The sequence below is a fragment of the Quercus robur genome, chromosome 6, assembly GCF_932294415.1.
Source record: "Quercus robur chromosome 6, dhQueRobu3.1, whole genome shotgun sequence".
Lineage (NCBI taxonomy): Eukaryota > Viridiplantae > Streptophyta > Magnoliopsida > Fagales > Fagaceae > Quercus > Quercus robur.
The window spans coordinates 33,739,064-33,766,675 of record NC_065539.1 but is presented as its reverse complement, the minus strand read 5'-3'; the positions used below and the strand labels follow the sequence as shown (position 1 = coordinate 33,766,675).

Sequence of the window (27,612 nt, the reverse complement as noted above, 5' to 3'; positions counted from 1 at the left end):
ATGCTCGTTTTGAACATACAAAAAAGCCAAAAACAAACTAACCCGCCGCTTAAACTTGCAAGCCAGTGACCTCTCTCTCTCAGGCCATGGCTGCTGAACCCTCACCGCGCTCCTCTCAACCTTCAAAGAAAAAGCACAATAGAAAACGAACTCGACAGGATGCAGAGCTCGAACGATTCGACTCACTACCATGGAACCCCGCTCTCCCTGACGACGACCCCTTCTCTGTTGTCGTCGGCACTAACGAACTCGAAGGAGGTTCGCCCTCGTTAATCGATTTGATTGATTTCTTTGTTTGGATTGCGAGAAAATAAAATTTGGAATAGCAAAGAAAATATCAAACAGAGCATTAGGGTTTATGTTCGTTCAATGTTCATGATTTCTGTTTTGGTTTCTGTAGAAACGTTACAAATTTGGTTTAAAATTTACGAAATTATTCTGTTGTAGGATTGTATTGAAACTATGTGGTTTACTAAATTTCCTTAGGGAGCAAGCATAGGATTGGGGTTTATGGGAGGTTTAAGGTTTGTTCATGTTTGATGATAATTTGTTAATTTTGATCGAATGTATAGGGTTTCTTTCGCTTGAAGAGATCGATGAAGCCGCGTATGGTTTAGGAATTCCTCAACCTGGGGTGGGAAATAGGAAGGAGAAGAAAGATAAGCAGAGTACGAAATCGAACAAAAGGAAGCCAAGTGATGTTGATGGCGATTCTGGTGCGACTGAAGTTGAAAAGGAAATGGAAGAGGAGGAGGAGGAGGAGGCTGAAGTTGATGAGGCATCAAAGAAGGACGAGAATTTGAAGACTAAAAAGAAAAAGAAGAAGAAGAAGAAGAACAAAAAGAAGAAGACGGAGAATGAAAAGGAAAATGAGAGCCACAAAGGTGAGGAATTTCCAGCTGGTTAGTTTCTGGGTTGGTGTTTAACACAGTTTGATACAATTTGCACATTGATGATTTGTTAGTTTTTCTAATATAATTGGTGTGTGGCTTAAAAATTTTACTCATTACATTTTTGAAATGGTAATATATCAATTGAAATTTAGTTGATTTTGATTTTTGACTACTGTACTCGTCAATGGTTGATTGTAGGTTAATTTCTGGATTGGTGAGTGTTTTTGTTTTGGTTCATAATAATCTCTGTATATGTTTATGATTATATTTTTTTCTTTCTGACTCTCACTCAAACTTAAGTTGTTACCCTATGAATCTACGATGATTATCTTACAGTTATTATGTCAAAAAAATTTCCATGTATCAATTTCTGGGTTAGTATTCAGGTTGGATATTCAAATTTTGCTCTTTAAATATGTTACTGATATGCTAAGCTATCAATTGATTTGTTGATGTCAAACTTTCCTTTTTAAAGATACACCAATTCTTGATCTATCTTTGGTAGCTCTATTTTTCTTTTCGTGAGAGCTATTGTTCGAATATATACTTGTTAATGGTTTTGGAATTTATTATTATTTTTTTGTCGGAGTAAAGCTAATTTATTCAACTTAATCTATACAATGTTCTAACTTTCATTTTTGATTTTTTTTTTTTAAATTTTAAACTTAATTCATATAGTTTTTTTTTTATTTTACTTGATCTGAATATTGTCATTTTACTTATGTAGCAGATTGAAAATTTTGTTTTGAGTTAGCATAGTGAGAAAGTTCTTATAGTGATTGTACCAAGGTTTTTCCACCTGTCTTTATATCTAGAAGTTTTTGTTTGAGTAAAACACCTCCTTTTGGGTACGTTTTAATTTCTGTACATATGAATGATTCATTGTCAAACCCTATCTTAAATGTATAGTCAAACTTGCTCTGGTTTGTAGCATGCTGTGTAATCTGTATAGGGTTGTATTGAAAAATTAATGCGAACTAAAAGAGACGTGTTCCACAAACTGTATGTTGTGATTTGTAGTTAGCAATGGCAAGAATGATGTTGAAGATGAGTTGGTTGATGAAGCTGAATATTATGCATGGAATGAATTAAGGCTCCATCCTCTGCTCATGAAATCAGTATACAGGCTTGGGTTCAAGGAACCAACTCCAATACAGAAAGCTTGTATTCCTGCAGCTGCTCATCAAGGGAAGGTTGGTTAAGGTTCTTGCCTGTGGTGGTGCATGTGTGATGAAGACATTAAGTTGATGGTCTTTACAATTTGTTTATCTGTCAGGATGTTATTGGTGCTGCGGAGACAGGTTCTGGGAAAACACTCGCTTTTGGGTTGCCCATTTTACAACGTCTCTTGGAGGAACAAGAGAAGACTGCAAGGATGTTTGAGCAAAAGGGGGAGGAAGCAGAAAGGATTGCCCCAAAAGGCTTTTTACGTGCTCTTATTATTACTCCTACAAGGGAACTTGCACTTCAGGTACTTAAAAATGCTTTACCCGTGACTTTTGTTCACGTCATCTTTCAGTTACCTAAGTGCACTAATGGTATTAAGGATAGTCTGATCTGCGTTATTGGACCTAATAGAATTGAGTGTGGGCTTCTTGCATGTGGGTTCATATATAGTGATGAGATAGAATATACCCACACATTGGGCTTCTTGCATGTGTGTTTAGACATAGTGACTTAAAATGCACTCACTCATACGGATACATGTGCACATAAATTCACTTTGTCCTAGCTTGTTCTAGCTTGTTATAACAAGTTAGAACATGATTGGGTGCCCCATAGGAATGATATCGGTCACTATAGCTTCTAAAGCATTCCACACACACACACACACATCTCTGTGTGTGTGTATATATATTTTGATAAGTAATAAAATTGTATAAATCATAAAAATGAGTCACCCGAGTAGTATACTTGGGTAAACAATCAGTTACAAAAGTTACATAAATCTAGTTTTTTTTTTGATAGGTCATAAGAATATTATTAAAACAAACTAAAAACAAATGTAAGCCAAAACAAGGTGTTCATGATGGTGAACACAAGGAAAAGCAGCAAACAAACAAACAGCAACAAAGAACAAGAACAAACTAAAAGAGCAATACTAAGAGAAGAAATAAACTCGAAGATAGTGGAGCAATCCGAGAAGCCCCAACACCTAGACCAGTCAAATAAGGTCTTCTGGCATAGAGCTTGTAATTGAACCAAGGATTTCTCGGTATCCTCAAAAGAGTGCTGATTTCTTTCCGTCCAAACAATCCACATCAAACAGCCAGGAACCATATTCCATATGTCTGAATTAAATTTTCCCAACCCAAAACTCCAACAATACATTGAGCTTTCCGCAAAGCCTGGCATGACCCATTGTGTCCCAAAGATCTGAAGCATATAAACCCACAGAGAGTGAGCTACCGGACAATGGAGGAGAAGATGATCCATAGTTTCCTCATTCCGATGGCACATACAACACCTATTCACCAAAATGCGCCCCCTAAGCATAAGAAATCAACACGCACGCATACATACATACATACATACATACATATGTGTGTGTGTGTGTGTGTGTGTGTGTATTTTGATACATACATACATACATATATATATATATATATATATGTGTGTGTGTGTGTGTGTGTATTTTGATAAGTAATAAAATTGTATAAATCATAAAAAATGAGTCACCCAAGTAGCATACTTGGGTAAACAATCAGTTACAAAAGTTACATAAATCTAGTAAATCAACAATAGAAAAAAAAAAAAAAAAGAGAAAAGGTTCCTCATGGCTGACAACCAATTCAATAAGGTTTTAAAAAAGAATAACTTGAGATCAGGCATAGAATTCTCTGTCTTCAAAACTCCTACTATTCCTTTCCCTCCAAATGTACCACATCAAGCAATGGGGGATGATCATCAAAATATGACTATTCCAATGGCGACCAAACTGACCTTGCCACAAGATGCTAAAAGTTCAATAACAGATTTTGGCATCACCCAATGAACTCCAAACAAACCCAATATCATGGACCATAAGTCTAAAGCAATAGAGCAATGTAGCAAAAGGTGATCAACAAATTCGCCATTACATTTGCACATATAACACCAGTTTGTAATCCTTATTTTCAATCTTAAGTTATCAATTGTCAAAATCTTACCCAAAGCAGTAATCCTTACAAAAAGGCTACTCTCAATGGGACCTTTGACCTCCAAATGATTTTCCAAGGAAAAGACTGATCACTGATGCTTGGAGGGGCACCCAAAAGATGGTAAAAAGTACTAATCTTGAAGCCCTTTTTCTGATTTGGTTTCCAGCACATCTTATCTTTCCCAACCCCCCTAATAACCATATCATAAATGATATCCATGAAGGTCATCAAAGACTCTAGTTCCCAATCTTGAATGGGTTGTACAAAGTGTAGATCCCAGTGAAGAACCACATTAGCAAATTGCATTAAATCTGCCACACCAGCTTCCTTATTACGAAAAATCCTAAATAATTCAGGATAGCAATTAGCAAGAGAACTCTCCCCACACCATCGGTCTTGCCAAAATTTCACTTAGTTCCATCCCCAACTTCATATATAATGCAGCTTGACATAGAAGGCCAACCTTGTCTAATAGTTCTCCAAGACTAACTCCATAAGGGTTAAGAACTGGGTTAGTACAAGACCATAACGCCACAACCATTTCCCTAACAAGGCTTCATTAAAAAGCCTCAATCTTCTAATACCCAAACCACCTGAAGAAAGGAGAGTACAAACATTTGCCCATTTAACTACATGATGTTTAGTCTCTTCCCCCATACCACCTCTCCTCCAAACCTTTATTTTTATCTGGTTTCCAACTCATTTTTTCCTCCCCAATCCCCTTTACAGAAACCATATATGGTATCCATGAAGCTCGACAAAGCCTCCAATTCCCAATCATGGACAGCCCTAAAAAAACATACATCCCAATGAAGCACCTCATTAATGAACTTCAAAAGCTCAGCCACACTTGCCTCCTTATCTTGGCAAATTCTAAATAGTTCAGGATAGCTAATAGCAAGAGTCTCGCCAAAACAAACTTCACCCTCGACCCATCACCAATTTCATACAGAATATAATGAGACAAAGAAGACCATCCCCAGCTAATAGTTTTCCGTAAACTAACACCATAGTGGCCCATTTAACAAGGTGAAATTTGGGTTCATCCCCTAGACCACCCCATAAGAAATTCTGCTGAAGTTTTGCAATTCGATTAGTCATAGAAGCAGGGATAGGAAATAAAGAGAGAAAATAAGTAGGTAAATTTGATAGATTACTTTTAATTAAAGTGACTCTAAAAACGTTTCCATCCCACTAATCTCCTTTCCACCTTCTCCAAAATCGGGTTTCATATTGTCTTATCCTTGAATTTTGCACCCAAAGGAAGACCCAAATATTTCATTGGGGGAGTACCTTGCTTACAGCCAAGGACATTCAACAATAACTCAATATTATGAACCACTCATTGTGGGAAAGAGGTCTATTCATGTTACTTTGTAACGGAATATAGGTTACTGTTGCATCCACTCTTGGGGTCTGGGAAACTAAGATAGCAGGTGGCAGGCCAGATGATTTAGATACTTGGCAGGCACTGGCTGGTCACATCTTGCATGCTTCATTTTCCGTTATGTTGATGGCTTGGAGTTCCTTATTTGTCTATTTTCAGTACATTGAGTCCTTAAGGCCATATTTTTAGCTCTGTAGTGAAGTTGAATTTTCCATTTGTGGTTTTTGTTTTTACTTCTTTCTCAGGTTACTGATCATCTCAAGGCAGCAGCTAATGGAATTGATGTTAGAGTGGTTCCTATTGTTGGTGGGATGTCAACAGAGAAGCAGGAAAGACTCTTAAAGAAAAGGCCTGAGATTGTTGTTGGAACTCCAGGGAGGTTATGGGAACTTATGTCAGGAGGAGAAAAACATCTTGTTGAGGTAGTACACATCCATTTTTGTGTCTTTCCCTTTTCCTTTTCTACTAATTTTAATAAGTTTATTACTTATTTTTAATAAGTAATAAATTTTAGTTACTTCAAGCTCACAATGATGAGCAGTCCATAACCTAAAAGAATTACAAAAAATTATGCACTACAAGGAATCTATTAAAATTTGTACTTATAAAAAAAAAGGTGTGTACGGATACATGTTGTAGATTGCATGTATGGGAGTTCCTTTCACCATTCCCTATAATTGGCTTAAACTTTTATATTGTTCATTTTCAATTATTTCTATTTATATGACTCTGATTAAATGGTATAATGCAGTGCCCCGCACTTGGGCATATTCCTATGTTTTTGCATGATAATTTTTTTGTATTTTTTTTTTTTTTGTTGGATATGAGAATTCTACAAGGACCTACGGTTAATACTTCAATAACTTGGGGTGTAAAGACTTGCTTTAGCTATCTCAATAACTTGTGTTCAATTCAAATTAAAAGTAAATAAAATTATGGCCTTGGGTGTTCACTAAGCGATAATACACTTTATACATTTTTTTGATAGGTAATAATACTTTTATTGAATAAAATGAACATCGTGTTTATGATGATGAACACTCTAGACATGAAAAAAATACAAAAGCTCAAAAGCTAAAGCTAACATATAGTAGGAAAGCAGAAATTGAAATACATTGTGCAAAACCCCAATACACATATATTTGAATGCCAAATCTAATTAGAAGCATCATCTTGTCATTAGAAGCTTATTTAACCTTGATCTCAATTTTAATTATTAAAAAGAAGTTTATCTGACACAAGTGGCAATTTGCATGAAGTTTATTCGTTATAGTACAAGTGTACAACCTGATATGGAGGGGAGGGTTGAAGCTGGATGAATTATAGGAGCCTTCTAAATTGGGCCAAACTTCAACTAGTGTTTCTGTGTGTGCACTAGTCATTCTGATGCACCATTGTTGGCTGCTAGCAGGTTGAATATAATTGGCAATTTGTGTAGCTAGCATAAAATCCCTACTATAAAACAATTGTCTTGTCTGTAATATAGTGTTAAGTCACTCAAAGACTATGCATAATGATCTTTCGCCAATAAATGTACTTGGAAACCCTGCTTTGGAGGATATTTTTATTTTTAAATGAGCATCACAGATGGCCTACCCTAAAACTGTGCTCAGCAACACCTGCCACCAACAGCCAAGCGTGTTTCCACATCACCATTTCCACCTTCTACTTCACACCAGGGCCAGATGTTTTGTCTTTGCCATCATTGGTTGCATCTCCTCCATAGTATGGCAACACTGCATCTGTCCAACAAGTGCTACCTTAGCACGGCAATAATCATCATCACTTGTACCACTTCAGCACTTTTGATGCTTCTGCACCTTGCCACTATTGTCACAATTTTTGCTATTCAACTACTGCCATCTACTTGTTGCTGCTGTACACTTAACACCCCATTTATGTGCTACTGCCAGTGTCACCACTGCTACATCTCCAAGTTAAGGTCCAGCACCACTGTGCTCCACTTTTTTTTTAATGAGATCTACTTTCATCCACCATTACCTCAGCTAATATGACAGAAGGCAATGCTGTCTTCCAAGTAGTAAAGTTCATTATTCCAAACAATATAATTTAGGGTTCATTGATTTATGACCGGAGATTTTATAATTGGATCATTCATATCCTGTCTTTCAGTGCTTTATTCCTTGACATAATGACATTTTATATATTGATTGAACTTTTTTTTTTGGTTTGACTCACTATTTTGGCTTTTGCAGTTACATTCGTTGTCTTTTTTTGTGTTGGATGAGGCTGATCGAATGATTGAAAATGGACATTTTCGTGAGTTGCAGTCAATAATTGACATGCTTCCTATGGCCAATAGCCCAATTGAAGTTAATTCTCAAAATACACAAAATTGTGCCACAGTTTCAAGCTTCCAGAGGAAGAAGAGACAAACATTTGTTTTTTCTGCTACCATAGCACTATCTGCTGATTTTCGTAAGAAGTTAAAGCGTGGTTCTCTAAAACCGAAGCAGTCATTGACTGATGAGTTGAACTCTATAGAAAAACTCTCTGAGCGAGCTGGAATGAGAGCTAATGTTGCCATCATTGATCTGACGAGTGCATCAATTTTGCCAGATAAACTTGAGGACTCTTTTATTGAGTAAGTAAATTTCCATCTGGTATCTGGCACCTAAAACTCTTTTTTTCCAAAATGCCAACGTGTTCTACCACTTGAAACATCTTTGCCTGGTATTGTGTTGAGATTCTGTTTTTCTACTGAATTTTGCAAATGTTAGGTTTTGCATATACATGTACGTTAGATCATAGCCCAAATGTTTGTCCAAATTTGGTATGAGTATTAAAACTGATTATGCATATGATTTATATAATCTGTATTTACTATTGTTGTTGCAAAGTGTAATTTGAGTTGTATTCTGTTTGCTTAGTACAAGTCTCTTCATACCTTGATCGGTTCATGCTTTGACTATACATCTGTCTGAGGGGTAATCATTTTATTCTGTTTTGACCATTTATTAAATTGAAGTCCTCGTGTGAATTCATGGTACTCCTATATTCAAAAACTTGGAAGCTTAAAGTGGTGAATTTTTTTTGTTAGTTACATCTTCTATTCTAATGTTTAGAACCTCTTTTTCTTTTTTTGAGAGGGGTAAGTTAGGCACCTGGTGGGTCTTGAACCCATTACCTCACCCTCCACCTTGCTCTTACAAGGGAAGAAATGTTTAGAACCTCTTTATGTGTGGAGTGTAGTGACTTTTGTTGTGAGCTGTACTGAGTTAAGTGCTTAGCTGCCACTCCTGTATAAATCATGAGCTCTCTTTCAGATATGCCCCAGGACTTGGTTACCTAGAATGGTAGTACCATAGTTATTTGAAATCCACATTGCACTGTTAAAAACCTCATTTTTAAAGGGTAATGGTGTCTTTAGTGGAATACTCTTAATTTTAGTAGGTTGCAGATGCAGGGAAGAAGATAAAGATGCCTATTTGTATTATATTTTGCGTGTTCATGGACGAGGCCGCACAATTGTATTCTGTACATCAATCGCAGCTTTGCGCCATATTTCCTCTCTTTTGCGCATTCTTGGCATTAATGTTTGGACACTACATGCTCAGATGCAGCAGCGTGCTCGGTTGAAGGTTAGTCTTTCCTTAAAAATTTTGCCTGCCTTATATCTATTTGCCTACTTCTTTGCGCATGAGAAGGCAGATGTGATGATATGTTTTGCTGCTACTCTAGTATTTTACATGTTTATCTAAGGCTTTGATTTCCTCAATCTATTATATAGCTTATTGTATGGCAGCATCATGTCTCTGTGACATTGTAGCAGCATTTCTTACTTTAGGATCGAATTTGCAGTTTTCATCTCAGCTAGTGTTTAATGAGATTGATTGATAAGGTTAATAAGGGAAGAAGTGATTAAGCCACAGTTTGCAACCAGTTGTGAGCATATATGCCTGTCTCATAAGTAACCGCATTTTGCAGGACATTAAGTATATAAGAATTTTATTGAACCAGACTACTTCATGTATATGGAAATGAATACCAAGAAGTCTAAAGAATTACCAAATGTTATGTACAAAAGGACAATGATTCTAGAAACTCAAGAATGTAGTTAAAACTAATAAAACCCCATGCCTGAGCCCAGTCAAACAATGATGTAAGTTGTAACAAACAATTCTATCAAATTTGTCCCTGAAATTTCTAAATCCTCAAATGTATGGTATGACAGTTATTCTCTCCCATAATGTCCACTTTAAACATAACAGAGCCAAATTCCAAAAATTAGGGGTCCGTTTGTTACCGTTGTTTAAACAATAGTTTTTAGTGTTTAAATAACATTACACGTATTTTCATACACTTTTTCACCCGCACATATTTCCAAAAAATACAAACAACGTTGCTAAAAATCTTTGCTAGAGATTAAGTCTTTTTTCTTGCACACTCTCTTTGAATGGAGTGTGGTCTTGTCTCATTTTTCTTGTTCTTCTTTTCCGATTTTTCTTGATCATTGTACTTTTGTTTCCTGATTTGTGCCCCCATAGTACATCTCCAATGTACTCGGTTTGGCATTTTTTCTATTTTTAATAATATTCTTATGTTACTTATCAAAAAAAAAAAAAAATCTTTTACCAAACAAGCCCGAGAACTTTAGGATATTGTTTGCCTATCCAATTCCTCCACCTAAAAGGTCAGTGACCATTCCCGGTAACACCCATTGAAACTCAAAAGAACGAATAACCAAACTCCATAGCTCGAACGCAACATTACAGTGTAACAGAAGAAGCGCCGTGGTCTCCCCACAACTAAGGCACATACAACACCACCCTACTAGCTTGTTTCCTTTTTTAACAAGATTATCACATGTAAGGATCTTCCCCCATGCTACCATCCAAACAAAGAAAGAAACCCTTCTTGGGGCCTTGACACACCAATACGTTACCAAGGGAAACCTTAGCACAAGCCCCCTTAAGGCATCATAGAAAGAACGCATATCAAAATCTCCCCTCCCTTTCAATTGCCATGTCAATTGATCTCTACATTCTTGATGAGGGATATAGGAATAAAGGAGATTAAAGGAGGTTACCACTTACCACCGCTATCTCCCAATCATTAAATTCACATCCAAATCTGACATCCCGACTCCTCTGTTTCCTATCATTCAATCTCCTAACAAGGATCCAACGAAAGCATGTGTAGCTAATAAACAATCATACAAGTCAGGAATAACCATCTTCAACAGTTGGCTGCCACCTCCCTTATCATGCCAAAACTGAACACGACTACTATCACCTACATCAAAGTGGATATACTGTAGGAACCTTTCCCACCCCAAGCTAATGCTTTTTCAAATGCCACAACGAGTTCCTTGAACAATCTTGGGGCACCAACCTCCCCACTCCTCTCTGCATTTCCAGCTGTTATAGGACATTAATAAATGTTGCAGCTTGTTTTACTGCTAGTGATATGTCATATGTGTCTATATTTATACTCATATTTATACTTCGTTGTTGACATGACACCTACAAAAGAGTTGGAATTTATTTATTTATTTTATTTTTTTTTTTATGAGAGTAAGAGTTGGAATAGTTTACAATATGAAGGTATGGCATTACAATGAATCAAAATTGGATTAGAAAATTTGTTAATTGAATTTAGTGTAAAGAAACATGCTTTGGAACGTTAAACTTACTAGCAGTTCCACGCTCGTGGAGTGCTAGATTTTGCTTTGAGGGGTAGTTGTTGCATGTGGCTCTTAGTCATTAGTAATTGCTGAAAATATTGATATTGATTGGAATCTAATCTGAGACTCCACTTGAGGAGAATAAAGCCTCTTCTTTGTGCTATTGAGAACCGAACAAGACTAAGCAAATTGAGAGAGAATCTGCGACCAGTTAGCATGAGTTTAACACTTTATTATTGGGTTATCTAGGCTGCTGTGCCTTGGCTCAAGGTAGATGGGGACAGCTTCTAGTATTCTTTTTGAGGAGAAGATATAATGCAACCCTAGAAGATTACTTTGTTACTACTTCACAAAGTCGTCTATTCAAACTTATTTTATGAGCCCATGTGTGAAGTCCAATTGAAGAAAAAGTCACGTGGGGAGTAACATTCACATTTTGGCTAATATTCTTCGATGCAAGGTGGGTAGTTTGCCTATGAAATATTTGGGTATGCCTTTGGGTACTTCATATAAGACAGCCTTTATCTGGAATCCTATTTTGGAGAGGATGGAGAAGAAGCTTTCGGGTTGGAAGAGAATTTATTTATCAAAGGGTGGTAGGCTCACTTTGTTGAAAAGTACCCTTTCAAGTCTTTCGACTTATTATCTTTCTTTATTTACTATCCCTAAAGCTGTGGATGCTAGATTAGAATGTATTCAGAGGAATTTTTTGTGGGGATCCTCAAAGGAGTGTTTCAAATACCCTTTGGTGGCTTGGGAAAAAGTTTGCTTACCTCTTGAGTTGGGTGGATTGGGGATTCGGAAGTTGGTGTCTTTTAATCAGGCTTTATTAGGGAAATGACTGTGAAGGTATGGTCATGAAGCTAATCATCTTTGGTGGAGGGTTATTTCCATGAAATATGGAGAGGGGAAAGGGAGGTGGAGTACTAAAGTTTGTAGAAGGGCCCATAGGTGTGGTTTATGGTGAAGCATTAGTGAAGAGTGGGTGAGCTTTTCTAAGCACTTGTCTTTTGTGGTGGGTGATGGTTCTCGTATTCTTTTTTGGAATGATAAGTGGATTGAGGATAATTCTCTCAAAACTCTTTACCCTGAGTTGTTTGTGTGTTTAGCCAATAAGGAAGCTTGTATTTCTGATGTTTTGTGTCTCCCAATAGGTGGAAATGTCAGTGTGGAACTTAAGTTTTTTTAGGGATTTCAATGAGTAGGAGTTAGCGGCTTTTTTCTCCGTTCTTCACTTGATTCAATCTCAAATTATTGGGGTGTTGGAAGCGACGGTCTTTGTTGGGGCCTTAATGGTAGTGGGAAGTTTGATACTCGGTCTTTCTACCATAAGATTCTCCTACTTCCATTTTCCCTTGGAAGGGCATTTGGAAAGTAAAGGTTCCTAAAAGGGTAGCCTTTTTTATGTGGACAACAACTCATGACCAGATTCTTATATTGGATAATCTTATGCTTCGAGGTCGCCCCTTGGCAAATTGGTGTTGTATGTTTTGTTATAATGAGGAATCTATGGATGACTTTATTTTTTGTCCGTTAGCTCATTCTTTGTAGGTGCATATGCTTCAGTTGTTTGGGATTCATTGGATCATGCGAGGTTCTGTTGCTGACTTATTATTTAGTTGGCAGCAATGGCTTGGGAAACATAATTCCGGTATTTGGAATTTGGTTCCAGGCTATTTGTTGTGGATTCTTTGGACAAAACTTAATTGGCGTACTTTCGAAGATATTGAGAAATCTTTGGCTTACTTGATAGATCTGTGCCAGCAGGCTCTTTTTGATTGGTCTCGGTGTTGGGGTCTCTCAATCTATTCTTCTCTTACTGCATTTCTTTTGTCTCTTAGCTTAGTTTCTTGATTCCTTTGTTTCTTTGTTCATTATTGTGAACATTCTGTATTCTTTTTTCTCTTTCTTTTCAATAATATTACCTTCTTACCTATAAAAAAAGAAGATAAAAGTCACGTGGTCTAAAGGTCTATTTATGTGTGGATTCTAGTTAGTTTAACTACTGAAATCTCTTATTTTGAATAAGGGACTTGAGAAATCCTACTTGCACCCAAAAGAAACCAGTTAATGTGGTTTGATGGTAAAGAGTAATTATAATGGAGTGGATGACATAAGTTCAGATTTGATTGTATGTATTTAAAAACATGTCTAGTTATATGTCTTCCATCCTATGGTTAAAAAAATGATTAATTTGAGTTTTTATTTAAGAAGTTATGGACCTTATGGTTTGTAATTTTTGAAAGCCTTGCAAATTAAGGGTATTTGTGTAATTTTGTTTGGTTTCGAATTTCCTAGCAAATTGTAAGTATATTAGGTTTTCTTTGAGTCTAAGTTAGACTTCTCTTGGTTATTACCGGAACAAGGTTTTAGTTTAATAGTCAAACTAGGAGTCCTAATACTAGTAGTGTAGAATCATTACGTGTGTATATTTGTCTCAATGTACTCAAAGAATAGTACAAGAATTCATCCAAAAAAAAGGTGGAGTTGATTAAAAAATGATTTGAGTGTTTTGAGTATATTTGTGCTCAATGTACTCAAAGAATAGTACAAGAATTCATCCAAAAAAAAATAGATGGAGTTGATTAATTAAAATATTGAGTGTTTTGAGTATTGAGACGTGTTGGCCTTCATGTGTTATTTTCTCCTTTTCTATTCTCTCTTTCCTTTGTCTCTTTTTGGTTCTGCTATTCACAGATATGGTTCATACAGTCCTTGGATATTATAAATTTCTCTCTTTTTTCTTCTTCCTTACAACCCCAAGCCAAGCCCTTTTTCCTCTTACCGATTGAAACCCTAAAATCTCACGTACTCTCTCTAGCAGCCATAAAAAACTCATCAAACCCTAGCCTAGTTTGACCCCAGATTTTTCTTCTACAACTCTAAAACCTAGATCCACATATCCTCCTAAACTTTAACCTAGTATAAACACATTGATGCAGGCATGAAATTGGACGTACTAATTCTGATGGATTTGTTTGGACTTGATTGATCATGATTAGGGGTGTCAATATTTGACACGACACGGGTTTTTATGTGTTAAGGTTGGGCCTTAGTGGGTTCGGGTCATAAACGGGTTGTCCCAAAAGCAACACGATAAAAAATGTGTCATAAGCAAGTCAACCCACGCAACCCTCAATTGACACGCCAATTTATTTGTGTCAACCTAAAATGACTCATTTAACACAATCCATTTAACTTGTATAACAACCCATTTAAACTCGTATAACAAATAAATATTCATTTTATTTTAGATTTGTCAAATACCTTTTATATCCACCCTATATTTTAAACTTAAAAAGAAAAGTGAGTAATTACAAAAACTTATAAGTGATATAAATGTAAGTTGAAGCTTTACAGACCCTAAATTTCTAAACCTTCATATTAATTCTTAAAAAGGATGTTATATTTTTGTTGAACTATGTTTTTTGAATTTAAATTGAAGTGTATGCACTTCTTTTGGGATGTAAAAAACTTATTTCTAAATGGATGGTACTATATTATGGACTTATTATTTATTAAGTACCTTGATGTTATTTTTAACTTTCAGATGATATGTTTGATATGTTTTAAGTATTTGACGTTATTATTAACTTTCAAATTATATGCTTAATAGGTATTTTTTTGATGTAATGAGTTTGTATTAAATTTATAACAATATTAATTCGGTTTTTTTTTTTTTTTTTGAAGCAAGTTAAATGGATTGAATTTTTGTCAATTCAACCTGTTTAATATTAAGTGGGTTGAAATGAGTCATGTCACGTTCATGTCAACCCAACATAGGCCTTTTATTAAGTGTGTCAAGTGGGTGGGTTGTGCATGTCAACCTGCTTTATTAACGGGTTGTGTTAGGGTTGAAGGGTCATGAAACGATTATTAAATGGGTCGGGTTTGGGTTAAACCATTTAGCCGAATATCCCTACCTCGACACGACACGAACAAATTACATTAACCCAAATTGACACCCCTATTCATGATTAATGTTAATTGACATTGATTGATGCATTAGAAAGATTTGATTGCTATTTGAATTTTATTTCCATAAATTCAATAATCTTATTATGAACTTTATTTTTAATTTGGAGATTATTTAAAGGGCGTGAAATTCACTATTGTAGAGTTTTATCACAGATTATTGGAATTTCTTTCAGGGCTGATTCCAAGCAACCCAGGTGGTGATTCTTGGGTTCTATAATTTTTTTTTCTCATTGCTTGTGGGTGATTCCTAAGTCCTATCTTTTTTTTTCCCCATAAATTCCCCTTTTAGAGTTCTTTGTCTTGCACCACACACGTAGACAAATTCGCCAATTTGTTATGTCAAGACGGAAAAGGCACTGCAGAGTGCAGATAGTTTTCTGTTTTTGATAAGTAACGAAATTTTTATTAATAAAAACAAAACTAGGTACACTGGAGGGTGTACTCAGGAAGAATTTCAAACGGTTCTCAAAGTACAATGCTCAACCAAATCTTAAAGAGAAAAACAAGGAGAAGGATAAAAAGCCACATTCCAATCTAACAAGGTATGGAGGAAGAAGGCTTTAACATCAAGGATAGACGGTTCACAACCCTCAAAACTTCTAGCATTCTGCTCTCACCAAAAGCACCACACTATGCAATGTGGCACAGCCTTCCAAAAAATAAAAAGAACACCATTGTCCACAGCTCATAATCTATTGGACAATGAAGGAGAAGTTGGTCCACAGACTCCCCACACCTCTTACACATGCAGCACCAATCCAAAACAATAATACCGCTCTTCCAGAGATTGTTAGTGGATAAAATCTTCCCTAGAGAAGCTGCCCATGAAAAGATGGCAACCCTAGGTGGGACCTTCAAACACCGCACCAATTTCCACAGGAAAGGCGTGTTATTAGAAGTGGATAGGGAGTGATAGTTTTAAGGGGGTGGTAATGCAAAAGGGTTTGAGAATACTCATTAAAAGTACTGTCTTATGATTTTTGTTGGAGTTCTTTAGAGGTACAATTTAAGCTTTGAATGTTTGACCGAAATTTCTTTTTCCATTCTCCTTTATGAAGGAAGCATGTCGTGAAAGATGTTCTTTTGATAAATTCGATAGTTACAATGGGGTAAGGGGTAATTTGAACACTGGATGTCTCCATTAGAAACACCAAGAGTTATCTGTTGAACTTTAAGGCGCTTGGCGTGAAAATTGTGTTCCATATCTAAATTTACTTGATTAGCTTGCCTCTTTATTTTTCTCATTTATTGGTCAAATGTATACATCAGTTTCTTCTGCTTTGACCCTCCTGTGTATGATGCAGGCAATGGATCGTTTTCGTGGAAATGAACATGGTATACTTGTTGCCACTGACGTCGTCGCAAGAGGGATTGATATTCCTGGGGTTCGAACTGTTGTTCACTATCAGCTTCCACATTCGGCCGAGGTAAGTAAATATTAAGATGCTTTTTAACATGCTTTTAATAAAGTTCTCTAATATCTGTTAATGATCTTTGTGTTAGGTTTATGTTCATAGAAGTGGAAGAACTGCTAGAGCTTCTGCTGATGGGTGCAGCATTGCACTAGTCTCAACAAATGAAACGTCCAAATTTGCTTCGTTGTGCAAATCATTTTCCAAGGTACTTCCCATGAATTAGAAGATTTTAATGGTTTTTAAAGAAGTTTGCATGTTTCAGAAATGTGGGCTTCTTGTTTCTATTATTATTATTATTATATTTTTATACCTGAACAAAGAGGAAAAAAAATTGTTGGAAGTGCTAATTGAGGGCTTTTTATTTGGTATAAATAAACAGTAGCACCCAATTGTTCTTAGTTCTAACCTTAATATAGCTTTTATTTGCAACTTACATGCATTAGAATTGCCTTTGCCTTGTACACAGGAAAGTTTTCAGAGTTTTCCTTTAGAGCACTCATACATGCCAGAGGTCCTAAAACGATTATCTCTTGCACGTCAAATAGACAAAATTTTGCGGAAAGACTCCAAGGTATTTTTACCTTTAACCCATCTTGTGATATTCTATATAGTGATTTATGATTTTGAGTTCTTACATGCAATCGTAATTCTGGGCCTCTGCCTGGGGAAAATTGGTTTCTTGATACTGAGTTTGGGTGGGGTTTCAACATATGTTTGACTGGCCCAAATGTCACTGATTTAACAATATAATAAATCACCACTCAAATTTTGCTGACAGATATTGGATGGCTTTCACTAGATTTGCAAGAGTTTGTTTCATGGTAAACTGGGACTTCAAACTAGATACTATGCAAACACCCTGATAGGATTGAGATAGATATTTTTTGATAGGACTGATTTAGATATTTCTCTTTTAAGTTCTTCTTTCATTTCTATTGGCCCAATAATGGTGGGTTGGTTCCTCCTAAAGAGGATCTATTCGATGTTCTCCTAGAAAAACTGGGCTCTACCTATAATCTTCATCTTCACAAATATTACTTTTTATTTTCCTTAGACAAGTTGTAACTCTCAAAGAATTGTTCCATCTGACACAACCAATCGGTAAAGGCCCATGGGTCTAGGCCACTTATCATAAGTTGGTGCCTCAACTGTTATACTTCCTATCTTGTTGAAGTCTATAGGCTGCCTAAAGTCATCATAGTACTGGTGACCTTGCCTACAATAGTTACCTTTTATCCTTGATCTCTGTGGAAGTTTTGCTGCCTACAGGGTATTATGTCTTCTTGTTTCTTGTTATTGCTTCCTGTGTGGATTCGAACTTAGGACCACTTACTCTGCTAACAACATAAATTATCACTAGCCCCCAAGAGGCTAAAAGGATGAATTTAATCATTCAATCATTAGGTCTAACATATAGTTTACACTTTACTTTTTCATGCCTTTTTTCTTATATGCTTTATCCATTATTGAGTACCCTAAAACATTCTTTTAATGATATTTATCTGCAAATTTTGTTTTTTCTTGTAAGAGTTATATTTAACATCTGTGGTTAGAACTCTGCATCTGTTTATTCTTTTATTTTTGTCATAATTAACTAAAATACTTTTCAGCTTATATCATTTTGCAATTTTTTTTCTTTTTTGATAAGATTATCATTTTGCTATGTGCATTTGCTTCTTTTCTAAATGGTGTTTGTGCCTGTATTTCTAGGAAAAGGCAAAGAAAAGCTGGCTTGAGCAAAGTGCTGAGTCAGTGGAATTAGTAATGGATGATTATGACAGTGAGGAGGAAAAAGTGAACAATATCAAGCAAAAGAAAGCCACTTCCGTTCAATTAAATAAGTTGCAGCAGGTAGCATCTTTTTGTTTTTAACTTGAACTGCCTCGACAATATTCATAATCTAATAGTTTGGCCAATATATTATCCTTGAAGAAAGTAATCTCACATGATGAACTATTTTATTTCGCTTTGCAGGAGCTCAATATGCTTCTGTCACATCCGTTCCAACCAAGAACATTTTCACATCGTTATGTGGCAGGGGTAACCAATTATGAAGTCTTTCTTATTAACTTAGTTACCTTTCAATATTGTTTTAACTCTTGGAAGAATTTTTTTTTTTTTTTTTTTTTATAAGTAACTAAAAGTCATTAAAAAATGCAAAAGAGATGCAATCCTGGTACACAGGAAGTATACAAAGAAAGAGCCAAAATAAAACCAGGAGAATATGAAAATAGATTAATCAAGACTTTATCATACAAAAGACCTACCATCTATAGAAATGAGATGGACTTAGTGACCTACTCAATGGATAAGACGGAGTCTGAAGATGGGAGTGGGATTGGGAGTGAGAGAGCATTGATTTTAACATTAATTGAGGTCTAGCAGCTTGCATGTTATATTATTTAATGTGTTTATAAACATATGTTCGTACATATAAGTATATGAATAACAAATATACTTGCGTTTTTGCTAGCAGAACCTTTTGTGGGAACTCACATTAGTCATTGCATAATAGCTTAAAGGGTAAATTTTGCACATTCAACTCCAAAAATCACCCACATCAACTCATGTAAAATTGTGTAAATTTACATTTTAGCTACAGTAATTGTGTAAATATGCACGGCTACTATTCATGTGCATATCAGTATTTTATTCATTTCTCTTGCTTCTTTTTTCTCTATCTTCCCATCTATTGAAATAGTAAAAAAAATAAATGAAGAATGAATATAATATTGAAATAAAATGTAGAATAGTTATTCTAGTGTGGGTGTTTTTGAAAAGTGGTTGTTTAAAATGAGAGAATAGGTTTTTATGCTAAAATAGACAGAAAGTTTTGCATGTGCTGATGTGAATGATTTAACTTAAATAAGAATTAATAAGCATCTTTGGCAGGTAGAGTGTGTTGCCAACCCATTTTATGCTGATTAGGGTGGTAAAAACATACTTCAGTGTTGTTAAATTACTGACTGAAGTTAGCTGTTGGCTTCATTTATCCTTATTGTCAGATTTTCAGGGTTTCTAATATGGACATCAAGCTTACAGTGATACAACCACTAGGGATGGAAATGGGGAAATTCTTTCATGTACCCCATTTCCCACACCTGCTCTGCTCAAAGGATGCCTTGCTTAGTGGGCCTTGGATTACAATGGGGTGCTCTGTCCCTGACCCACCCTGGCCTGCTTAACACCACTAGCCATTTTTTTTTTATAAGTAATATTTTCTTAAAAGAAGAGGTTACTTCAATTTTACAATGATGAATGCAACTTAACCTAAAAAAATTACAAAAGAAATATACACGAGTGAAGTGAATCTTTAAAATCTAACAAGGAATGCTACTAGTCCAATCAATCAGAGTACAATTCAGCAATGTTTCTGATTGAGCCATTGATTTTTCCTTATTTGTATCATGCTCATAAGAATGAAAATCTAGCTCTCCAAGCAATCTGATTCCAGACAGAAAGGGGGAGATTTGACCTAACACGCATACTGTAACTTCATATTGAACATTTAAAAATAAAAGAAACATATGCTAGAATAATTTCTTTTATTTTATTTTCCTCATATTCAATCAAAGTGAAACTTTGAAGTAAAACCACAATACCATTTCCAATCAAAATAATCTAGGTTTTTTCTTTCATTATCACCCAAACAAAATATTAGAGAGAGAGAGAGAGAGAGACCATTTGCCACATGTGGTTTTGTTGTACTAAGAAAATCCATAATGCTGAGCCAGTGGCTGTAATTGGACCCTTCAAAGAGTATCGTTTCTGGTCCAATCTCCTCAGTGGTGGTGTTATATGTTGATTGCTCTGATAGGAGCCCATAACCATCGATAATAACGAGAGTGGAGAACTATCATGATTGGAAGTAGGTCCCTAGAGGCTTTTTTGGAGACAGGTGTGTGAGATTAGTAATTTGGCATGGAGGAGACTGGGGGAGGTGAGGTAGAGGATCCTAAAGAGGGTCAGAAGAGAAACTTTTTTCAGAAACACTGATAAATATTAAGATAATTTGTGAGTATACCTAGGGCAGGGTGACCAAAACCAGTTCCTGCTATGGAGTTGATTAATCTAATTGGATTGGGTGTGTTGATGCTACTAGTAGTTGATTGATCTAATTGGATGGTATAAGTATGATATCTGATTTCAGTTACTATCTATTATGCTGTTCCAACCATATTATGTATGTAATCTCTCTGCACACTGACTTACGGTTTGAAGTGTAATTAATACTCTTTTTTTCCAGGCTGGTGTTTCACCTCTCCTACAACATCAATTTGAAGAATTGGCTAGGCAGAATCGCCCTGAAAGCCAGGGTCTGGGAGAAAACAAAAGAAGGAAATTGGTGGTTTTTGGTCAGGATTGTGTGGAACCACTCCAGGCACTTCGTAGTGCTGGTCATAAGGTACCTTTTGGCAATATCTTGTCTTATTTTCCTTTTCCTATTAATTACCTTACTGTAATTTCTATGGAAATTAACTTATTAATGAAGAAACAAAATTTCTATTGAAATTAACGTATTTATTCAGTTACTCATCTGGATGGGCATATGTGCATGGATCAGGATGGCTTGGTTTGGCTTGGGTTTGAGAATTTTTTCAACCTAACCCAACCTTGTTAGGTTGAGAAAACTCCAACCCAGCCCATGCTAGCTTTAAATACCAACCCAACGTAACAGTTCCAACCTTTAGTGATTGAGTGTCAGGTTAAGGACCATTTTTGTAAGGCCTAATAAAAAAAATTAGGTTTTCATTTAACCATTTAATCTCATTATTCAATAAGTGATTACAATTCACACAAATGGATTTAATGTTCCATAAGTCTCAAAAATAAATCAAACTAACTAAAATAAGCATGTCTTAAATTCCAAAATAAATCAAACTAATAAATTAAAATTTTCTATATGTTTTTTAAAATATTAATAGCATGGTTTGGGTTTAGGTTATTTGGGTAAAGTTTGTTAGCCCAAACCAATCCAACCTAGGCTTCAAAAAAATTTTGACCTCAACCCAACCCATCAACCCATGAAAATTAAAAAACCAGCCCAAGGTGTTGGGTTGGGTTGGGTTTGGTTCGTTGGGTTGGTGGGTTGATTGCAACACCCTAAGCATATGTCAAACAACCCCCTTCTCCCAAAGAAAAATCTGGAATCAGTAGGTTGTAATCTTTTTCCTCTTTTCCCTCCCTTCAAGTTTTATTAATTTGTATTTGCTCTCTATCTCTAACAGGTGCATATGGATGGTAAAGAAATAGCAGATAAACGAAGAAATATGGACAATCTTAGGAGAAAGAGAAAAGAGGAGAAGAAACGTATGCTAATTATTGACTTCCCCAACCCCTTTTCCTTTCCCTCTTCTAATTTAAAGCCTTTACACTTTCTTTTTGTTTTTATTTTTTATTTCTCAGTTATCCTTCTGTACATATAATATAACGTTTTGGAGGTAGGCAACATTTTAATTTCCTTTTTCTCTTCCAGGTATGAAAGATCAGCGAAGAAAGCAGAGGAAAAGGCAGAAAATGGGCAGTGAGTAGAGTTTGCGTCTTTGAAATTGATACGAGATCACATCAAAAAACAGAACTAGTTTTGGGCATAAGTTAAGAGGCTTTATTTTTAAAGTTCGATTCATTCAAAGATGTGTATCATTTTAGTTTTAACATTAAGTTATACACATAAAAGTTCAAGTTGAAAAGCAAAAAGAGGCGTGACTTAGACAATATATACATGTATTTAAGGTTGCATCTTGCTAAGTGTTTTATCAGCGCTGAATGAAATGTGTGAAAGGTGTAATCCAGATAGATAATGCAGCATGTTTGAAAGGGGGCATTGCCGGCAATGTTTTCTACATCCAGCAATTTTGATCTTTCTTTTGATGTGAAGGTGATTTTGGAATTCAGGTTGTCCTTTTGACTTTCATTGAGCTATTTGTATTCGCTGAATGAAAAGGACCCAATATAAATATGACAGTTCTTGCACGACTCCTGAGGAGCTGATTGTAAAAACATTTCTTTTTTATACGCCGTTGACATTTGAAATAAAACTTAAAAGAGTTATGACGTACAGATTTTTTATTTCAAAATTTTGACTTTTGCGTATATAATAGGACTGGTTTAATTATCATGAGCAAGCTGGCATTGATTTGTCAGCAGAGTTGTGATAAACCAAAATAAAAACGCCGGGTTTCTTTTTTATATGCCGTTGACATTAGAAATAAAACTTGAAAGAGTTATGACGTACAGATTTATTCTTTCAAAATTTTGACTTTTGTGTAGATAATAGGACTGGTTTAATTATCATGAGCAAGCTCGCATTGATTTGTCAGCAGAGTTGTGATAAACCAAAATAAAAAACGCCAGGTATGACAATGGCATATGTCAAATGTGCGTGAACGGAAATGGTACGATCCTATTGTTTTTTTGCTGAATTGGTACGATCCTATTGTGTACTTAAATTTAGCCATCATGTGCATTATTTTTTTTATACACACAAGTCACAATTGACTTTTAGATCAAATGGCATTATGTGGTCCCATAAAAAAAATTGGCATGGTATTCCAAAATACCATAAAGATATCTAGCGTTTGAATTTGTCATCCCCATTTAGAGCATATTTACTAGTTTTTATCTATTTTGCATTTCACTATACACTATAGTACCAAATGCATAAAAAGAACACTTGGTAATATAACGCTAATTGAGATTTTTTTATTATGGTAACACTTAAAAATAAATGTCCATAATAGCATGTCGTAAAATTTTGTATTCTTTTATCCTCTCTCTCTCTACGGTGGTGGATGTGTGTCTTGGCGATTGGGTTGTGGTCGCAAATCAACGACCAAAAATGGTGAAACTCCTGATTTCCCCTACCTTTATTAAGATCATGAGTGGTGGTGGTGGTGGTTCTTTGTTTGTGGTGGGTCTTGGGTTGTTCGATATCAACGAGGGTCTTAGGTTGCAACGGTCAGTGGGTTTGGGGGAACAGTAAAGTTGGTTGATGCTGGGTTTGTGATCAGTTGTTGCTTGGTGGTGCTAGGTTGGGCGGTGTGGCAATGCTAGGTTTGGGTTGGTGGGACTATCAAGTTTTATGATTGATTGATTTGGTTTGTTGAAAAAGGAAAATATAATTTTAATATTGGTATCCAAAATCAAGGATAAGATGTAGGGGGTGTTGTAAACTGGTAATGTAAAATATATGAAGTGGCTTTTAAGTAAGCTCAAATGCTTTTTATAAATAATTTTTTAAAAATCGAAATGTGAATGCTCTTAAAATTTACAAGAAAATGGTAAATTAAATTTATAATGTAAATAGCCTTGCAATTATGAACTATGACCATGCATAGGGTTGTCGTAGCGAGCTAATAGTTAGGCCAACAAGAAATTTGCTAAAATCATCAGAAACTATTTGTTCTTTTTTGAAAAATGAAATTAGAGAAAACATATGAATGATAGAAAAGTGGGAGGATAAAAAAATATTAGTTTTTCATTATGTGTATTTGGTAGAAGGGATGCAAAAATGAGAACTTAGAAAATAAATATACATATTTTTTGTTTAGTTGAAAAGAAAAATGAGAGAAAATTATACCAAGTTTCTATTATGTCATTAATTTATAAAAATCTATTGTTTATTTATTTTCCATTTTATTTGAAGATCTATTATAATAATATGAATATTCAAATAATATATGACATGATCACATCAACAAATGAATTTTAATACCCGTGTTTAAGATTAATTATGGCTTGTTGTAAATCTAATTAAAATTCATGCCATTTTAGATGATAATCAATATTATACCCTCATCAAGAGTCTTATAGCTCAATTGGTTGACACATTTTGGTATTTCTAATTGAGACATTCACGGTTTGAATTCCCCCACTCCCAAATATCAAATTATATATATATATATATATATATACACACACATATAAAATACCTCAAAAAAAATATTTATGCACCCTCACAAAATTTGAACAAATACATTTTGATTAAATCTTTATAATTTTTTTTTTTTTTTTTTTTTTTATAAAAATCATTCATTCATTTTTTTTTCATTAAAGCATCTCAATTTATTTACTCATTGTATAAATAGATTAAGATTTTCGGTAAATTTATTGATAGCATGTTTTGCTATTCAAGTTTTCCTCCCAACGTGTGGTTTTTGATAGGCCGCCCTCTTGTTCATCCTCCCTCATTTGCACCATACTAACCAAATAAGGAAAAACTTTAATCCATCTTCTTATTTCCAATCTTCTCATTTCCATCCTCCAAGTTCTTTCTAACTAGAATAAGATCAAATTATAACGGGTTAAATTGTAATTCATCCTAACATGAAAAGGCAAAAAAAAAAAAACACTCAAAACTGATAATGTTAAAGATAATCAGTTCCTTATCCACTTTTGGACCACGTATTCCTAGCAAATTGAGAACGTGATAAGTGCACCACACCAATAGACAGTCACCAGTAGAAAAGATTCAGAAAAATATTATAATTACCACTGCAAGAGCTTTTAAGACGTTTAACAGTTCTCTTACTTAAGGCACGGAGCTATTGTTGGACCTGGGGGCAGTTCCCCCCACCCCGGCAAATTTTTTTTTTTTTTTTTTTTTTAATTTAGTATATATATAATATATTATTTTTAGCAGTTTGTTTCAATAAATTTGCACTTTACCCCCTTAACAATATTATTGATATTTTTAAATGCTATAAAAAAAATATTAGCCCAACAACAAAAATAAAGCCCAAACAACACCCCAAAACAAACACAAGAAATAAATAAATAAAGCCGGTTCTAATTAAATATCTACCTAGCCTAGGAGTAGGAAACACCCAACTTACCTCACACATATAATAAAAGGGAAAAAAGAAGGGGATTTCTAAGCCATTCAAAAAAAAAAAGAAAAAAAAAAAGGAAAACCTAACTAACTTACGGCTGAACACAAAGGAGATGAATTCAGCAGCCAGTGGCAGAAGCAAAGGTATCTTCTCATAGCACAAAGCACCTAAGCCAGAGTAGGGAGTTAGGGACGCTGGGAGCTTGGGACAAAGAGACTCAAAGCAGAATAAACTAGAGTAGAAAGAAAGAGTTAATGAGAGGGAAAAATCTAACTGACCCATCTTTATCTTTAGTCCATAATTTATATTTTTTTATAAATGAAAATGTTGTCATGACAAACACAACACCACACGCAACAATCAACTCTTATTGCCATTGATATTTTGTATTTTTTTGTTTTATTTTTTTTTGTTTTTTTTGTTTTTATTTTTGTAGTTTTGTCTTTAGCAATAGCCTGTAATGTTTTGTGATTTTTTTTTTTTTTTTTTTTTTTGTAGTTTTGTCTTTAGTGTGTTTGTCTATTAGTTAGTATATGTTTGGATTTTGGATGAACAGCCAACGTTTGAGTCTGGCGTTTCCTTCTTCTTCTTCTTCTTTCTTTTTTTTATTTATTTTTTTTAATTTTTTTTTTATGCACGCGGATTACACTCAGGAGACATTATGCATTGTTCATGCACTGTTCACGGGACCCACAACCACTTTATTAAAAAAAAAATAGAAATGGGTCTCATGGCACTATTCACACATTTAAAAATTATTTTGTTACAGTGTTTTTAGTTTTCAGCAAAATAAGCTATGTGTAGGTTTGGATCCACATTTGAGTTTTGCGTTTGCATTTTTCTCCTCTCTTTTTTTTTCTCTACTGCACGCGTTTTAGAGGGGACAAAATTCACTCTTTCTGTATTGTTTAACACTGTTTACACACTGTTTCGGTACTGTTCATGGGACCCACAGTCACTTTATTCGGAAAAAAATATTAAAAATGGGTCTCACAATACTATTCACACATTTAAAAATTATTTTGTTACAGTGTTTTCAGTTTTCAATTTTCACTTTCAGTAAAAATAAGTTGTATCCAAACGGATCCTATATCCAAACGGACCCTTAGTGTCTAATAGACCTCACACATAATATATTAAGACGGTAAGTTCTATTTTCATAAATAATTGCATTGTAATATCTTAAAAAACAATAATTTTGTGTATTTTTCTTTGTTGATAGTTTCAAATTTCTTTTGTTTATACTTCTGCCCCCTAACTCCAAGTCCTAGCTCCGTCCCTCAACTCTCAATCAAGATCAAGATCGTGACAAGCATTTCAAAAAGAAAATTTCATGTGAATCAACTCTAGTGGAAGAAAAACTATGTTCGGAAAACACTCGACAATCAACAAAAAAGCTACTTTTTTTTAAAGCTAGATCCCTGTGATAAACTGGCTGAACAAAATAAAAATCTTAAAAGATAAGTAGAATTATCCCCAAAAAAGAAAAAAAGAAAAAAAAAAGTAGAATTACCCCCAATTATTTTTAAATATATATATAAAAAATAATAAAATAATAATAAAAAAATAAAAACTAATTGTTACCGGTGAGGAGGGAGGATTCAAAACATGTTCCCTTAATATTTATAATTACTTCAAAATGCCTAATATGTAGGTTGTGTTTGGTTCAACAAAGATTGATTTCCGAAAAATATTTTCCACATTTACAACGTTTAGGGCGACAGAAAATATTAGTAAACCAAAAATTGTTTTTTAGTTGACTATAAAATAAAGGTACTTATGGCGGAAATAAAGGTACCCATGACCCATGCGCACCCTTATTTATAATTTTTCAAAACTCTATGTTTAACCCAACTCACATGGATTGGGTTAAACCCATAGATTTGACAATTTATTATTATTATTCAGGAGCGGCGTTATGTTCAAGCCAAGGGTTCAAATGAACTCGTTGACTTGTCAATATATATATATATATATGTTATTATTATTATTATTATTATTATTATTATTATTTAGGAGTGGCGTTATGTTCAAGCCAAGGGTTCAAATGAACTCGTTGACTTTATTATTTAGGAGTGGCGTTATGTTCAAGCCAGGGGTTTAAATGAACTCGTTGACTTGTCAATATATATATGTACACATATATATTGGGGTGTGCATGGGTCATGGAGTTTTTTTAATCGAACCTACCATGATGTGTTAAAAAAAATTCAATTCAACCTAACCTATCATGGGGTCCAACCTAACTCACGTGGATTGGGTTGAACCCATGGATTTGACAATTTTTTAAATAATAATAATAATAATAATTATTATTATTA

The 27,612-nt window shown here is 34.8% G+C and overlaps 1 protein-coding gene across 2 annotated transcripts; it reads left to right on the top strand.

The window, feature by feature from the left end:
• LOC126688519 (DEAD-box ATP-dependent RNA helicase 13) lies at window positions 1-22,337 on the top strand. Of its 2 annotated transcripts, none has more exons than XM_050383236.1 (15): window positions 1-258; window positions 573-902; window positions 1,914-2,086; window positions 2,170-2,364; window positions 5,666-5,842; window positions 7,637-8,025; window positions 8,842-9,022; window positions 16,350-16,472; window positions 16,549-16,665; window positions 16,927-17,031; window positions 18,171-18,311; window positions 18,435-18,500; window positions 20,707-20,865; window positions 21,689-21,770; window positions 21,937-22,337. In XM_050383236.1, exons 1-15 carry the CDS (start codon window positions 87-89, stop codon window positions 21,990-21,992), a joined length of 2,466 nt encoding a protein of 821 aa, XP_050239193.1. In that variant the 5' UTR covers window positions 1-86; the 3' UTR covers window positions 21,993-22,337. The 2 variants fall into 2 exon arrangements, with proteins under 2 accessions (XP_050239193.1, XP_050239194.1); XM_050383237.1 differs by having other exon boundaries at window positions 2-258; window positions 573-884.
• The last annotated feature ends 5,275 nt before the right edge of the window (window positions 22,338-27,612 follow it).

Excerpts from the sequence above, each read along its gene's own strand:
- LOC126688519 (XM_050383236.1), top strand. The coding sequence starts at position 87 with ATGGCTGCTGAACCCTCACCGCGCTCCTCTCAACCTTCAAAGAAAAAG. Across the intron at positions 17,032-18,170 it reads TTTTGCGGAAAGACTCCAAG|GAAAAGGCAAAGAAAAGCTG; the intron begins GTATTTTTACCT and ends CTGTATTTCTAG. Across the intron at positions 18,312-18,434 it reads AATTAAATAAGTTGCAGCAG|GAGCTCAATATGCTTCTGTC; the intron begins GTAGCATCTTTT and ends TTCGCTTTGCAG.